Source organism: Talpa europaea, assembly GCF_964194135.1.
Source record: "Talpa europaea genome assembly, chromosome: 15".
In the NCBI taxonomy this organism is placed as follows: Eukaryota; Metazoa; Chordata; class Mammalia; order Eulipotyphla; family Talpidae; genus Talpa; species Talpa europaea.
This window is the reverse complement of record NC_140083.1, coordinates 5,751,422-5,766,111: the sequence shown is the minus strand read 5'-3', so window position 1 is coordinate 5,766,111 and position 14,690 is coordinate 5,751,422. Positions and strand designations below refer to the sequence as shown.

At 56.9% G+C, this 14,690-nt stretch overlaps 1 protein-coding gene across 1 annotated transcript in view; it reads left to right on the top strand.

Annotated features, from left to right (window-relative positions):
• The window catches only part of TRIOBP (TRIO and F-actin binding protein), a gene marked incomplete at both ends in the record, with an annotated part of 49,424 nt that overhangs the window by 12,088 nt on the left and 22,646 nt on the right, over window positions 1-14,690 (top strand). The window contains 4 exons of the mRNA XM_084255696.1: window positions 302-2,449; window positions 6,219-6,333; window positions 6,981-8,093; window positions 10,616-10,693. Of these exons, the coding sequence (XP_084111822.1) occupies window positions 302-2,449; window positions 6,219-6,333; window positions 6,981-8,093; window positions 10,616-10,693 (3,454 nt within the window). The remainder of the gene's footprint in view (window positions 1-301; window positions 2,450-6,218; window positions 6,334-6,980; window positions 8,094-10,615; window positions 10,694-14,690) is intronic.

Below are 14,690 nucleotides of genomic sequence, written 5' to 3'. Positions count from 1 at the left end.
CTTCTTTTCCCACACGTGCGCACCAGTGTGACAAGCCCAGAACCTCTGGCCCACGGGACAACCCCAGAGCCTCCTCCCCCAACAGAACCATCCAAAAGGAAAACACTAGAACATCCTATGGCCCACGGGACAACCCCAGAGCCTCCTCCCCCAACAGAACCATCCAAAAGGAAAACACTAGAACATCTTGTGGCCAATGGGACAACCCCAGATCCTCCTCCCCCAACAGAACCATCCAAAAGGAAAACACTAGAACATCTTGTGGCCAATGGGACAACCCCAGAGCCTCCTCCCCCAACAGAACCATACAAAAGGAAAACACTAGAACATCTTGTGGCCAATGGGACAACCCCAGAGCCTCCTCCCCCAACAGAACCATCCAAAAGGAAAACACTAGAACATCCTGTGGCCAATGGGACAACCCCAGAGCCTCCTCCCCTAACAGAACCACCCAAAGGGAAAACTCCAGAACATCCTGTGGCCCACGGGACAACCCCAGAGCCTCCTCCCCTAACAGAACCACCCAAAGGGAAAACTCCAGAACATCCTGTGGCCCACGGGACAACCCCAGAGCCTCCTCCCCTAACAGAACCACCCAAAGGGAAAACTCCAGAACATCCTGTGGCCCACGGGACAACCCCAGAGCCTCCTCCCCCAACAGAACCATCCAAAGGGAAAATTCCAGAACATCCTGTGGCCCACGGGACAACCCCAGAGCCTCTTCCCCCAACAGAACCATCCAAAAGGAAAACACTAGAACATCCTGTGGCCAATGGGACAACTCCAGAGCTTCCTCCCCTAACAGAACCACCCAAAGGGAAAAATCCAGAACATCTTGCGGCCCACGGGACAACCCCAGAGCCTCCTCTCCCAACAGAACCATCCAAAAGGAAAACACTAGAACATCCTGTGGCCCACGGGACAACCCCAGAGCTTCCTCCCCCAACAGAACCACCCAACGGGATAACCCCTGGACTTCTTATAGTCAACAAAACCCCAGAAGCTCATCAACCCAACGGGAAAACCCTAAAGCCGCTTGTACCCAATGGGATAAACTTAGAGCCTCCTGTACCCAACAGGATAATCCTCAATCTGCTTCCTCTCGACGGGACAAGCCTGGGACCTCCTCCCCTCAGTGCTGCACCCAACAGAGCAACCCTGGGACAGCCTCTCCCCACCGTTCTCAGCGGGGCAATCCCAGGAATTCCTCTCCCCATCGCACTAACAAGGACATCCCCTGGGCCTCCTTCCCCCTCCGGCCGACCCAGAGTGATGGCCCCCGATCCTCTTCCCCATCTCGTTCCAAGCCAAGCGAGGTCCCCTGGGCATCCATCGCCCTCCGGCCAACCCAAGGGGAGAGACCGCAGACCTCATCTCCCACTAGGGCGGGCCCGCCCCCGCCCTCCTCCGGCCCTTCACAGCAGAACTCACCATCCCGGACTGCCTCCTCCTCCCTTAACCCAGGCCAGCATGGTGCCTCCCGGACTTCCTCACCTCTATACCCCACCCTCCGCGGGGCTCCCCAGCCCTCTTCTGAGCCCGCTCAGGCCCCATGCGCTGTGTGCATCGGGCACAGGGATGCCCCCCGGGCCTCTTCGCCTCCACGATATTTGCAACATGACCCCTTCCCCTTCTTCCCAGACCCCCACGTGTCAGAGAGTGAATCGCCCCACCATGACCCTCCCTATATGCCCCCAGCTGTGTGCATTGGACACCGGGATGCCCCCCGGGCTTCCTCACCACCCCGTCACACCCAGTTTGACCCCTTCCCCTTCCTCCCAGACACATCAGATGCTGAGGACCAGCCCCCCCAGCATGACCCTCCTCAGTTCCCCCCACCTGTGTGTATTGGGTACCGTGATGCACCCCGGGCCTCCTCCCCACCACGCCAGACCCCAGAGCCCTCCCTCTTACTCCAGGATCTCCCCAGGGCTAGTACTGAGAGCCTTGCCCCCTCCACAGACTCTCTACATGAGCCCCCCCACATCCCCACCCCTGTGTGCATCGGGCACCGGGATGCACCCTACTTCTCGTCCCCACCACGCCAGGTCCCCGAGCCCTCCCTGTTTTTCCAGGACCATCCTGGGACCAGCATGGAGAGCCTGGCCCCCTCCATCGACTCTCTGCATGGCTCCACCATGCTGCCCCCTCAAGTGTGCATCGGGCACCGGGATGCCCCCCGAGCCTCCTCCCCACCCCGCCACCCACCCAGTGACCTAGCATTCCTGGCATCCTCACCGCCACCAGGCAGCTCCGGGGGCTCCAGGGGCTCAGTACCCCCCGGGGAGACCAGGCACAACTTGGAGAGGGAGGAGTACTCCATGCTGGCCGACCTGCCCCCGCCCAGGAGGCTGGCGCAGAGGGAGCCAGGCCCCCAGTGCAGCAATGGGGGCCGCACCCGCAGCCCCGGCCGCGCAGAGGTGGAGCGCCTCTTCGGGCAAGAGCGCAGGTGAGCCCAGGGCCCATCAGCCAGGTGGGCTGGGGAGGAGGCTGGGCAGCAGGACAGGTGCACGGTTCACAGGCTTAGGCTGTCAGACAGAAAGTGTTCAGACCTCGCCGGCCACCTGCCGGCCGTGTGACTGTGGGCAAGTCACTTCTCTGTTTCCACATTACGAATTTTTTTGACCACTGTGTATTTTGTGTATTGCCTCATGACTAAGAGGCAGGGGGTTCAAATCCCCAACCTGCGTGACCTGGTAAAGTGATTTAATATACGGGAGCCTCAGTTTCCTCATCTGTAAAATGGGGAGCATGTCAGTACATTAACGTGAGCGAGGTTAACTCTCACACCCTTTGTTTGATCCAGAATCACAGTTTATTTTGGTTTTTCCTCCTCACACCAGGAAGATGAACGTGCCCATGAATCTTTTCTGCCTTAACAAAGAAAGTGCACAGGTCCCCAGGCCTTTCAGAAACAGTTGATTTAAAATGTATGCCCAGAGGCACGTATTTTAAGTAAGAAAACTCAGACTTTCTCAAGGTTAAATGTTACTTTCCTAGGACATGGTGACAACCTGCAGGTCAGGTGCCCTGGGCATCCCCAGTCCCTGTCACGGGCCCAGCGCAGGTGTCCCCACCCAGCAGGACATCTGCTTCTCAGCTGCTGCAGAAAGGGGACACTTTGTTCATCTGCCTGGAATTTCTTTGTCCTGCAGCCCCAGCCTCAGAGTTTTCAAGGATCAGGCCTGGAATTCCACCAGCAAGGTTCAAAAGAACATTAAAAAAGGTCTGAAAGTCTCAAAACTTTCAGTGGACAATTTCGTGACTTGCATGAGCGCAGGGTGTGGCTACATCACCACCCAGTTTCAGAACATTCCCATCACCCTAGAGGCCTCCTCATAGTTTGCATCTCAAATTCCTCTCTTTGTTGCCCCCTCAGGCAACATTTTCTCTTAGATTTGAATCTGCCTGAGAAACCTTAGCTCTTATTCTTCAAGTTTCCTTTTCCAGTAAATTCGATCCATCTACTGTCCAGGTGACAACCTTGTGTTCGCCAGCATTCACTCAATTCTTTATTTAGCCTTTTAAAAAAATATATAGTTAATTAATTTATTTATTTATTTATACATACAAGCACTGTGTACAGTCAGAAGCGCAGGAAGGTGAGAGAATTCACCAGAGCCAGAGCAGGAAGCAGAGCAGGCAGAAGGACCGAAGTACACTGCTGAGGGGAGCAGCGGGCGGCAGGAGAGGTCTGCACGCCATGTGGGACCCTCCTCCGGTGGCCGGGGAGCAGCCGGGGATCGAACAGGTGCTGCAGAGGCTGCGGGCAGCTTCGCAACCCAGCACTCAACCGCTGCGCCACCGGGGAGGCCCTATATAGTTAATTTTTTTAAGAGTAGTTTGTGGCTCACAGAAATATTGAATGGGAAGTACACAGGGCTCCCATATGCTGCCTGCTCCCCTGATCTCCAACAGTTTCTCCTACTATCAACTTTCCCCCACCCCTGCCCAGTGGTCCATGTATTGTAAGCCATGGACCAACACTGACCATTAGTTGATCATTACCATGTGATTATCATTAGTTTCCATTAGGGTAGACTCCTGGGGGTGTACACCCCGTGGATTTGGATAAATGGGTAATGCCATGTATCCGCCATTATAGTATCCGAGAATTGTTTCACTGCCCTAAAAATTCCTTTGTTTTTAGCCTTATTATGATTATTATTTTTGGTAGCATAGATTTGCATATCTTGGACGTTGTCTGATAATTGAGAAGGGCTTATAACAGAAGGGACAGGTTTCTGTATTTAATTGCATTTACACAGTTACATCTATTCATTTTGTCTTACTCTTTGTCTCCATTGGCAAAAATTTTTTTTTAAAAAAGAAGTTATTTACCTCTTTATAAGCTTTCCTGACATTTAATTGATACACCAAAAATTGTATATGTTTGATGTATACATTTTGGTGATGTGGATTATTTTCCTTTTAACCAAGATTTTATAATTCTACTGAGTAATGAATTTTTTCCTCTTTATGGCACTTTTTTTCCAAGTAGAAACACTACTAAGAATTCATCCTTTGAAGATGATTTTTTTTTAAAGATTTATTTATTTGCACAAGAACCGGGGTACAGGCCAGATGCGCGGGAGGGTGAGAGGATTCACCAGAGACACAGCAGGGAACAGAACAGGCAGACTGATGAAATACACTGCTGAGGGGAGCAACAGGCACAACAGGAGAGGTCTGCTATGCCATGTGGGACACTCGCCGGCACTGCAGAGGCTGCAGACAGCTTCACAGCGCTGCGTTCAACTGCCTGCGCCACCAGGGGAGGCCCCTTTGAAGATGATTTTTAAAAAAGATTTATTTATTTATGCATACAAGAGCTGGGGTACAGGCCAGAGGTGCTGGGGGTGGTGAGAGGATTCACCAGAGACAGAGTGGGGTGCAGAACAGGCAGATTGACTGAAACACGCTGCTGAGGGACCAGTGGGTGAGATAGGAGAGGTCTGCTGTGCCAAGTAAGTCAGCTCCCTGGCCGGGCATCAAACTCATGCTGCAGTAGCTGTGGATAGCTTCATAGTGCTAAGACTTAACTCCTTGAGCCACCAGGGAGGCTCCATCACTACTCATTTTTAATCAATGGGAACAAGAGACTTTTTAAATTAAGAGGGTCTGTCTATCGGATGTGGCCACAAGGCCTGAAGTCCGGGGTCTTAGGGATATCATCTGTATGGACAGTGCGCAGTGGCCTTTCTAGAGTTGTGTAGGAAGAGAGGATGTTTCTTTCTTCCTTCTGGTCTTGCCCAGAGCTCTTTTACGGACAGCTGGGGTGAGCTCGAGTTTCCAGGCTGGAATCCTATGAGTATTGAGGGGGAGTAGGGGAGCCGAGAAAATCCCAAACCTGCCGTATGGACAGGAAGAGGGCAGGAGCGGAAGTGGGGGCACATTACAGGACGCTTCTGCACATGGGTTCCATGAGGTGAAATGTGGTGGGTGAGTCTCTGGCCGCAGGAACCTAAAGCGCTCCATAAATGTGTGCAGTGCCTGGCACACATTAGGTGCTCAGCACACAGTAGGTGCTCAATAAACCTCAATTCCCACAAAGACCAGTCTAACCTTTGTCTGGGGGTGACTGGTGGGTGACTGATGGGGCAGCGGTCAGAACAGGAAATACTGGTGAAATAGGAGACTGCCAGGGCAAGGTTACACCCCCCCACCTTGTGTCACCCCTTTTCTCATTTCTTTTCTTTTCTTTTTTTCTTTTTTTATTTATACAAGCACTGGGTACAGTCAGAAGCGCGGGAGGGTGAGAGAATTCACCAGAGCCAGAGCAGGGAGCAGAGCAGGCAGAAGGACCGAAGTACACTGCCGAGGGGAGCAGCGGGCGGCAGGAGAGGTCCACTCGCCATGTGGGACCCTCCTCCGGTGGCCGGGGAGCAGCCGGGGATCGAACTGGCGCTGCAGAGGCTGCAGGCAGCTTCGCAACCCAGCGTGCTCAACCGCTGTGCCACCGGGGAGGCCCTTTTCTCATTTCATTTTTGCAAGAGCCCCAAGAGGCAGGTAGACTAGAATGGTGTCAACCACCTCCATTTTTCAGAAAGGGAAACTGAGGCCCCAAGAGGATCATGGTGCACTTAGCATCCTCCACTGAGCTTGGGGCGGGTCCCTGCATCTCCCACATGTCCTGCGGGGGTGGGAGTCGAGAGCTGGGAGTTGGGGAGTGGGACAGTCCCAAGGGCCCTCAGAGGGGCGACTGCATTTGCTCACAGGAAGTCCGAGGCACCGGGGGCCTTCCAGGCCCGGGACGAGGGGCAGTCACAGCGGCCCAGCCAAGGTCAGAGCCAACTTCTCAGAAGACAATCCAGCCCTGCCCTCAGCAGGGAGGTGAGCACTGCCAGCCTGTTCTGTGCCCCTGTGCTCTTAAGGGGGAGCCACTGCTTCTCCCCAACTCAAGGTAGGCAGGGGTCCCAGAAAGGGAGGCCCTTATGAAGGGTGGGAGGCACAGGAGGGCATCCTGCATCCGCCTCTCCCAGAGACCAGCAACTCTTGGCAGATTTGAGAAGGACTCCAAGTTAGTCTTTTGAAAACAGCCCTTCTGTGCCATCCCCCGCCTTCTGGAGGGACCTGCCGTTTAGGGAGTTTCCTGGAAGAACCTGGGACACCTCAGGCCCGTTGTAAGGGCTCTCTCTTCCGGGGTGGGAATTTGTTCTTTTAAAGAACCTCTTGGAGGCTGGGCCCACCCAGTGGAATGGCGTGTGGGGGGGAAGTACCTGACAGCCCACCTTAGAATCAGCATCTTGGGCCGGAAGCTAGCAGCTCTCTGCCCTTGTCTTGCTGAGAAAGTGGGTGAGGGGGAAGAGCTGCCGCCCACAGGGAGGGAACCCACAATCCTGGTGCTTTTTGACCTGCTTTAATCCAGGCTGCTCTGGGACACAGATTGTTCCTCCCGGGGCCTAGGCGCGGCCCCCAGCTTCCAGAGGCCACCCTGCTGGAGACCTGAAGACTCACTCACCTCCTTGCCTTGTCCTCAGGTTACCAAGACCCCAGTGAAGCAGGCAGCACCAGCCCGACGGAGCCAAGGAGATCCCCCTCCTTCCAGGAGCCCCGGGAGGCGGCCTGAGGGGAACCAGCAGCTTCAAGCGTCCTCACTGCCCCCCAGGACATCAGCCAGGACCCCTGAGAGGGAGCAGCAGATGGAGAAACCTCTGGAGAGAGGCCGTGCAGGCCCAAGACAGCCTCTGGGAGGATGGCGGAGTCAGGAGGAGCTCCCAGGCTCCCGGGGCCCTCATAGACACCTGGAGAAAAGTGAGAGCAGCCAGGAGGAGGGCCCCGGCCTGGGGGGCTGGCAAGGACTGGAGAAGCCCATACAGGGGGCTGCCAGAGCCCTGGAGGGCACCTGGGGGGACCTTCCCAAGGAGTCTGAGGAGAGCTGGGGGCAGCTGTGTGGCTCCCTCAGCCATGGGGGGCAGTCAGAGCTCTGGGAGGAGCCCCCCAGTAACAGGCTGCGGGAGTCTCCCAACAGACCCGCTCAGAGGGGGTGGGGCAGCCTACAGGAGCTGTCTAGTCCTCACCAGCCCAACAGCCCCACAGAGAACTCCAGTATACACCTCGCGGGGTTCTCAAAATCCCTGCAGCCTGAGACACCCGCTGCTGAGGACCAGGGGGCCGAGGGAGAGCGCCCACACCTGCCGGGTCCCAAGAGGCAACCTGAGCTGGACTGGAGGGACCTGGCAGACCTTCTCAGGGAGCAAACGCTTGCCTCCCATCTCCCAAGGCAGTACTGGGAAGGCCTCCTGGAGCTCTTGCAGGCCCAACGGCCCCGCAAGGACCCAGCCGGACACTGGGGTGGCCTGACCATGGTTTCAGGGCCAGAACTGGATTCCCTGGGCCCAAGTGGTGCTTTGGAGCAAGAGCAACACCACCAGCCTGAGGGCTGGGCCCAGGCCACCCTAGTCAATGGACACAGCCCGGGCCAGGGGCCTCAGAGCTCAGCCCAGCCTCCCAGATCTGCCTGCACCTCCACCCAGTGGCCAAAGACCAAAGTGACAAGCGGACCTGAGACCTCAACTCTGCCTGGTCTGGAAGAGAGCGGCCAGCTGGGACGCAGGAGCCCTGCAGGGGGCCCCAGCTCTCCAGAGAGGAAGGTAAGTCAGTCTTCCCTCTAAGAGGCAGTGGGGAAGTCAGCCCCGCCAGATGCAGATAAGCATCCTAGGAAAGGCCTCCCCTCAGCGCCTGCATGTGTGCTGAGACTCGGCCCTAACGCCCTCCTTGCCCCAAACCTTCCCCACCAGCAGGAAGGTGACCAGCCAGCACTCTCTGGGGCTTTTACTGTGTGCTGAGTCCTGGTCTGAAATACTTTGTGGTTATCCTCCGTTCCCCCCTTTAATGTCCATAGCCATCTGATGAGAAACACATTGAGACTCAGAGAGGTGAAGCCACTTGCCCGGGTGCACATAGCCCCTAAGGACTGGGGCATGGTGAACGTAAAGGCGCTGGTCCTGGACCTTCTCCCCTCGAAGCGCCCACCTGGTTCGTGTTGCTCCTCCCTGACGCTGCCTGGCCTGCAGCCAATAGGCCGGCTCCCCTTCCCCTGCTGCAGTCTAAGTTCCTCAAGGTCCAGGACAGCCTTGCTTACCCTTTTTTGGGCCCCTCCAGCTCCCCTCAGACACAGGGAGGAGGCTCCATAAATGTTCACTTGGTCGAGCTGGCTGCTGAGACCAGCTGCTCACATGAGTCTCACGGACAAAGGCCCAGTGCCGGACACTTAGTAGGTGCTCGCCCAGCCCCTTCCCTGCCTCCTTGGCCCAGGTGCCAGGTCGCAGAGGCAGTGGCGCTGTGGTGCCACACACCTAGAGCCTCTATCTGCAGATGGGTGAGAGGAGCCCAGGACTCCGCTGCCGGGCCTGGGCACCCGGGATGCCCTGCGCACTTCGAGACGCCAGCTTCTCTTGGTCCTGGTCTTGCCCAGTACAGTGGGGCCAGGCTCCTCCCTGAGGAGTTAAAATAGGGTGACGGGGGTGGGGAGGGAGCACTGGGTGCTTCAGGGGCACTGCAAAAGACATAGCATTGGTTTTTTTTGGTTTGTTTTTTTAAAGATTTATTTATTTATACAAGAACTGGGGTACAGGTCAGAGGCGCGGGAGGGTGAGAGAATTCACCAGAGACAGAGCAGGGAACAGAACAGGCAGACGGACCAAGGACACTACTGAGGGGAGCAGTGGGCGAGGCAGGAGAGGTCTGCTCCCCCATGTGGGTTTCTCCCTGGCTGGCAGGGAATTGAACCTGCACTGCAGAGGCTGTGAACAGCGGGCTGTGCTCAACCCGCTGCACCACCATGGAGGCCCAAAAGACATAGCATTGGTTTCTTAAAGATTTATTTATTTATGCATACAAGAGCTGGGGTACAGGCCAGAGATGCAGGGGGTGAGAGGATCCACCAGAGACAGAGTGGGGAACAGAACAGGCAGATTGACTGAAATACACTGCTGAGGGGAGCAGCAGGCGAGGCAGGAGAGGTCTGCTGTGCCATGTGGGTCTCTCCCTGGCCAGCAGAGGATCGAACTCATGCTGCAGAGGCTTCAGATTGCTTCATAGTGCAGTGCTTAACCCCTTGCGCCATCAGGGATGCCCAGAAGACATAGCATTGGCAGGACCTCTGGGTGCCAATTGCTCGCCCAGCATGAAAATCCTTGGCCTGCCTCGCAAGCCTCCTTTCCTTCCACCCCAGATTTTCCCTCCAGTTGTGCTGAGCTGGCTGCAGAGCCCTCACACACATTTCCTGCCTTTGCACATGCTGTTCCCATGGCCCAAGATGCTCTTCCCTTCCTTCTTTGCCCACCAAGTCCAAGTCCTAAAGCAGATGCTCTGTTCTGAGAATCATCCCTGAATATTCTTTTCCCCAGGCAGGTGATGTCCCTCTTCTGGGCTTGGTGGTCCTGCTCCTCTCCATGTGGGCACAGTCCTCATTTCCCCATAAGAAACGCGGGCTCCGCTGGGCAGGAGCTGTGCCTACTTATCTCTGTCTCCTGCCCTCACTGGCCCAGGACTTGACAAGGAGGATCTCAGTTCAGGGGATGGATGAACAGTGAATGCGTGGATGCTTGAGTGCCCCCGGGAACAGATGCAGGATGGGTGGGTCAGTGGGCAGATGATGGCTGAATGGCAGACATCGGATGTGTGAGCGAATGGATTATAAATAAATCATCTATATTGGACAAATGATAAGTAGATGTTGGATGAATGATAGAAGGGTGGATGAATGACAGACAGATAATGAGTGTGCAATAGATGAATGTTGCTTAGATGGTTTGACGAACACATGGATGAATGTTGGGTAGAATATGGACGGGTGGATGTTGCACGGATGGGCAAATGTGGACTAGGGGGGATGGACTGTGAATGAATGTTGGATGGACAGATGGGTGTTGGATGGATTGAGGAAGGATACATGGATGTAGGATGGACAGATGATGAATAAATAGGAAATGGATGTCTAATGGATAGACAAGGGGGTGGATAATGCCCTGCGGATGCTGGGTGGTAGGATGGATAACATGAATCTATTGAGGCTGGTTGAAAGGACGCTGAATTGATGGATGAGAAGGTAAATAGATGAATGGACCCGGGGGAATAACTTGGACTAAGCTGTGCTCTTTCTTATCTCCAGTTCCAATCAGAGGCGCCTGAGGAGTCAGACCCCAGCAGAGGCCAAGACTCTCTGACGGATCAGAAGCTGGCAGACTCGGTAGCTGGGTCATGGGTGTGGGCATGTAGGGAGGGGAAGGGAAGGGCTGGGAAGTCAGGTCAGAGGTGGGTGGAGGTCCTCAAAGAAGCTCTGGGATCACCCAGGCCACAGTTATCTCTGCCATGGGGCCATCTGTGTGCAGGGGCGGGGGTGGGGTGGGGTGGGTGGCAGTGGGGAAGGGGGTTGAGAAGAGAGTCTCTGGAGGAGCTGGGCAGAAGAGCCACCTTCTGGCTTAGGGGGCCTGTGGGTGAATGCTGTTGGGGTCAGAAGCCCAGGCCTTTACTTCTAACTTGCTAGCCTGCCCTGAAAATGGTTCTGCTTTTCCCTGGGCAAATGGCAATTTGGCCCCGATGGTCTCAAAAGGAAAGATCCTTTGGTTTTGAAGGGCCGGCTAGGCTGGGAGAAGAGGTAGGGCTTCCAGGAGCTGGAGCCAAAGAAGCAAAGAGGGATGAGGAGATGGCACAGTCAGCTGGGCCTGGAGAGCCTCCTGGGGCGGGAGAGAGGTGTGCGGCCCACTGAGGCTGCCCAGAGGCCTGGCGTCAGCTGGAACATAGCACTCTGCCCCACCCCTCCCAAGACCAGCCAGACACACTGTTCTCATCACCCTCAGCCTCCAGAGAGGTGAGGTCAGAGCCGAGGCCTCCGGGCAGCGGGAGGAGACTGGCTGGTTGGGGCTGTGCTTTCCTCCCCCAGCTGTTCCCTGTGCTGCCTTCTGAGAAGCCAGGTGTGTGTGTGTGGGGGAGCATCTGGGAGTCTGGAACCCTGACATCTGCCCCTGCTGGGGTAGTCAGAGCTGGGGGATTCCGCCCAGTCCCTCCCTGGGGGGTAAGGGAGCCATCCCAGGGTGCACAGTTCATGGGCAGCTGGACTCAAACTAGAGCCCAGGTACGGGAATCCCCACCCAGTGCTCTCTGATCCCCCCACGCTGCTCTGGGCTGGTCTGCTGAGCCTCGAGCCACAGCCCTCCCCTCTGTGGAGCGGGAGGGGACAGGCCACCAAGGTGCTTCCAGTTCTCATGGGCGCTCCGGCAACTGCTCTTCCTCTTTCTGGGGTATTTCCTCATACTTCCTGGAGGCAGACTTTGAGAACAAAGAGGAAATAGCAATACAGGGGTCCCCTCTGGTCTCCACAAAATGGGCCCACCCCAGCAGCACAGAAAACCCCCATCCTGCCCTCCCCCCAGCCCCGCCCCAGGCTGCCTGGACAGAACTGATCATGGCCGCCTTCATTCATTCACTTCCCACTCACACGCCGTGCCCTCCGCACGCCTGGCTGTGGGCCGCTTTCAACTGGAGCGCCAGCACGGGCCAGCCGGGGCCCAGTGGTCAAGGCCGGTGGGGGGTGCCCTCTGGGACTGCTGAGATCTGCCTGTGCCGCCTCTGGAGAGTGTCTGCGTTGAGGGAGCTGGGACCCGTGGGCTGGGGCTGCCTCTGCCGCTAACCTGCTCCGTGATGCGGGGCAAAGCCTCTGCCTCACTGGGCCTCAGTTTTCCCAATAAGCCTGACTCCAAAGGGGGTGCATTTGGGCGGGGACTGTAGCATCTGTGAGGCTGTTGTCATGGGGGAGAGGAGGCAGAGATTCCACACCTGTAGATATTTCCAGAGACACGAGATACACGTAGCCTCTTGGTGTTACCCTCTTGGTGCTACTTAAAGCAAAATGGTCTGAAAACCCTAAATGGAGTGAACACACAGCTGAGGTCTGCCCTCCCCCTGCCTCACCACTGGCCACCTGTGGCTAGACTCAAGGGGTGACCCCAAGGGTGCTGAGTCCAGGGACCCTGGCGGCCCAACCCACGTAGCCTGCAGGCGTCACGAGCTCTTTGCGCAGCCGCCCTGGGAGAGGAGGAAGAGGGAAGCCCTGACCTTGGGGGAGACGTGGCAGATGGTGGGGGTGGGGAGGGCTGTAGTCAGGGACTCCCCCACCCCACTCTAGAGGGACCTGGGGGCCAACCTGGACCCTGTTTGACAGGCAGACAAGAGGCCAGCGGAGGGCAAGGCTGGGCGCCCGCTCAAGGGCCGGCTGGTGAGCTCGTGGCGGATGCCCGGGGACCGTCCCACGCTGTTCAATCCGTTCCTGCTGTCTCTGGGGGTCCTCACTTGGCAAAGGGTAGGCTGGCTCCAGCTGGGCTGGGGGACGGGGTAGGGGAGGATGGGCAGCAAGAGGGAGGGGGGAGTTGGTGTTAGTTAAAGAAGAGAGTGGGGTTGGGAGGGAGGGCTGAGGGCCCCCCCACGAGAAAGGAGAGATGGCAGCAAGGGTCCTAGGCACCCTTGGTTTCTGCCAGTGAGCAGGATTGCCCACCTGCAGGGCAGGGCTGAGGGCTGTTTCTGGCTTTCAGAGTGAGGGGCGATTGAATTAAGTTGCGCAGCTGAAAGCTCCCATCACCAAGGGGGGCCGGGGAGCCAGGTTGGGGGGAGGGGGACAGAAAGGGAGGGCCTGGAGGGGCTGTGGGATTGCAAAGTGTGTCTCAGACCTGGGCCTGAGCCAGTTGCATAAACATCTGGCATTACGTAACCCATCCCCTGCCCAGAGAGGGTTGTAAACACTCCGGCCTCCGGTTCTGGGGTTTCCTCCAGGGCAGGGAGGGGAGGTGCTGTGACTTGTTCCCTCCTGCCCCCTTCACAGCCAGAGGGAAGGGGTCTGTCTATCTCCAGGGGCACAGGGCTGCCGAGGTCTCTTTGCTGGGACTGACTCGCATACTCTCTGGATCCAGCAAGGCTGGGCAGGTCAGGGAGAGGCTCAGGTTGGTGCGTGGACTTGCCCGAGGCCGCAGCTAGGGTTCAGAGGCACCAGCCTCCTGCGATTCCCCTCCTTCCTGGATGGGAGAACAGCTGCAGCCACACTCCCAGTCTCAGCACCACATCTCTCCAACCGGGAAAAGCCTCAGGGTGGCAGGAGGGCTCAGGGAGTCAGGCTGCCGGGGGTGTGGTGAGGGGGGTATCCGGACACGAACTTCCCTTCCCGTGCACTTCAGTTTCCCCTCCGCTTCGCTTCGGGGGTTAAGGCTAAGGGTGATCAGGCAAACACAGTTATCTGGCAGGGTGCTACCTTAAAATCATGGGCGGGAATTACCTTATCAGACTAACTAAAGGTCACCAACATGCACACCGGGCAGGAGGGGGGGCAGGTAAGTCCTGGGCAGAGAAGGAGTCCTGGCAGGAAATGGGGAAAGAGCTCTAGAACGGGCGAGGCTGATTGGCATTACTGTGAGCCGAGATGTGCTCCGTGCCCATGCCATGCATGCCACCTGGCTGGTTTTACCCTCGCCACCAGCTGCCCAGGGGCAGTTCAGTCGCCCATCTCACAGCAGGAAATGAACTGGGTGAGCAGGGGGCAGAGCTGAGATTCCAATCCTGCTCTGGCTGCACTCAGAACCCCACATCCCCATGCATGCTGGTCTCCCTGAGCCCTCCGTGCAGCCCAGAGAGTCTGCATGACCCCCCCATTAGGCAGATTGGCAGCTGAGGCTCCGTGAGTTTGCAGCCTGCTCTCACCTGGGAAGGAGGAAGCTGGGAGCCCAGGGGCCAAACCAGAGGCCAAAACGCCAGCAGCGCCTACCAGTTACTTAGAGCAGATGCAAATACTTCTCGGTTGGATGGTGAAATTAGTCGAAGGTCAAGAGCCAGAAGCCTGGGCTTGAGCTCTGTCTCTGCCCCTCGCTCTCGGGACTTTGGGCCTTGGTCTCCCTTCTCTGAGTGTCACCTTGTAATCCTCAGTAGAATCATAGTTTGAGACTGGACGACCCCAGGGCTTGGCGGCTCAGTTGAATCCCTCGTTCCAGGTGCCGGGGCTCGCTCTGCCAGTCTCCGGCCTGCGGTGGGCGGTGGGCAGCATTCCTCCCCAGGGGCAGGCCTTCATTGACTAATATTTGCTTAGGAGTTATTCCACCAAGGCCTTGTGCTGACCTCTGAATAGAGACAAAGAACACTCCACCCCTGCCCACAAGAAGCTCACAATTTGGTGAGCACCTGCCACGCAGCTGGTCAGAGCGGCGCTG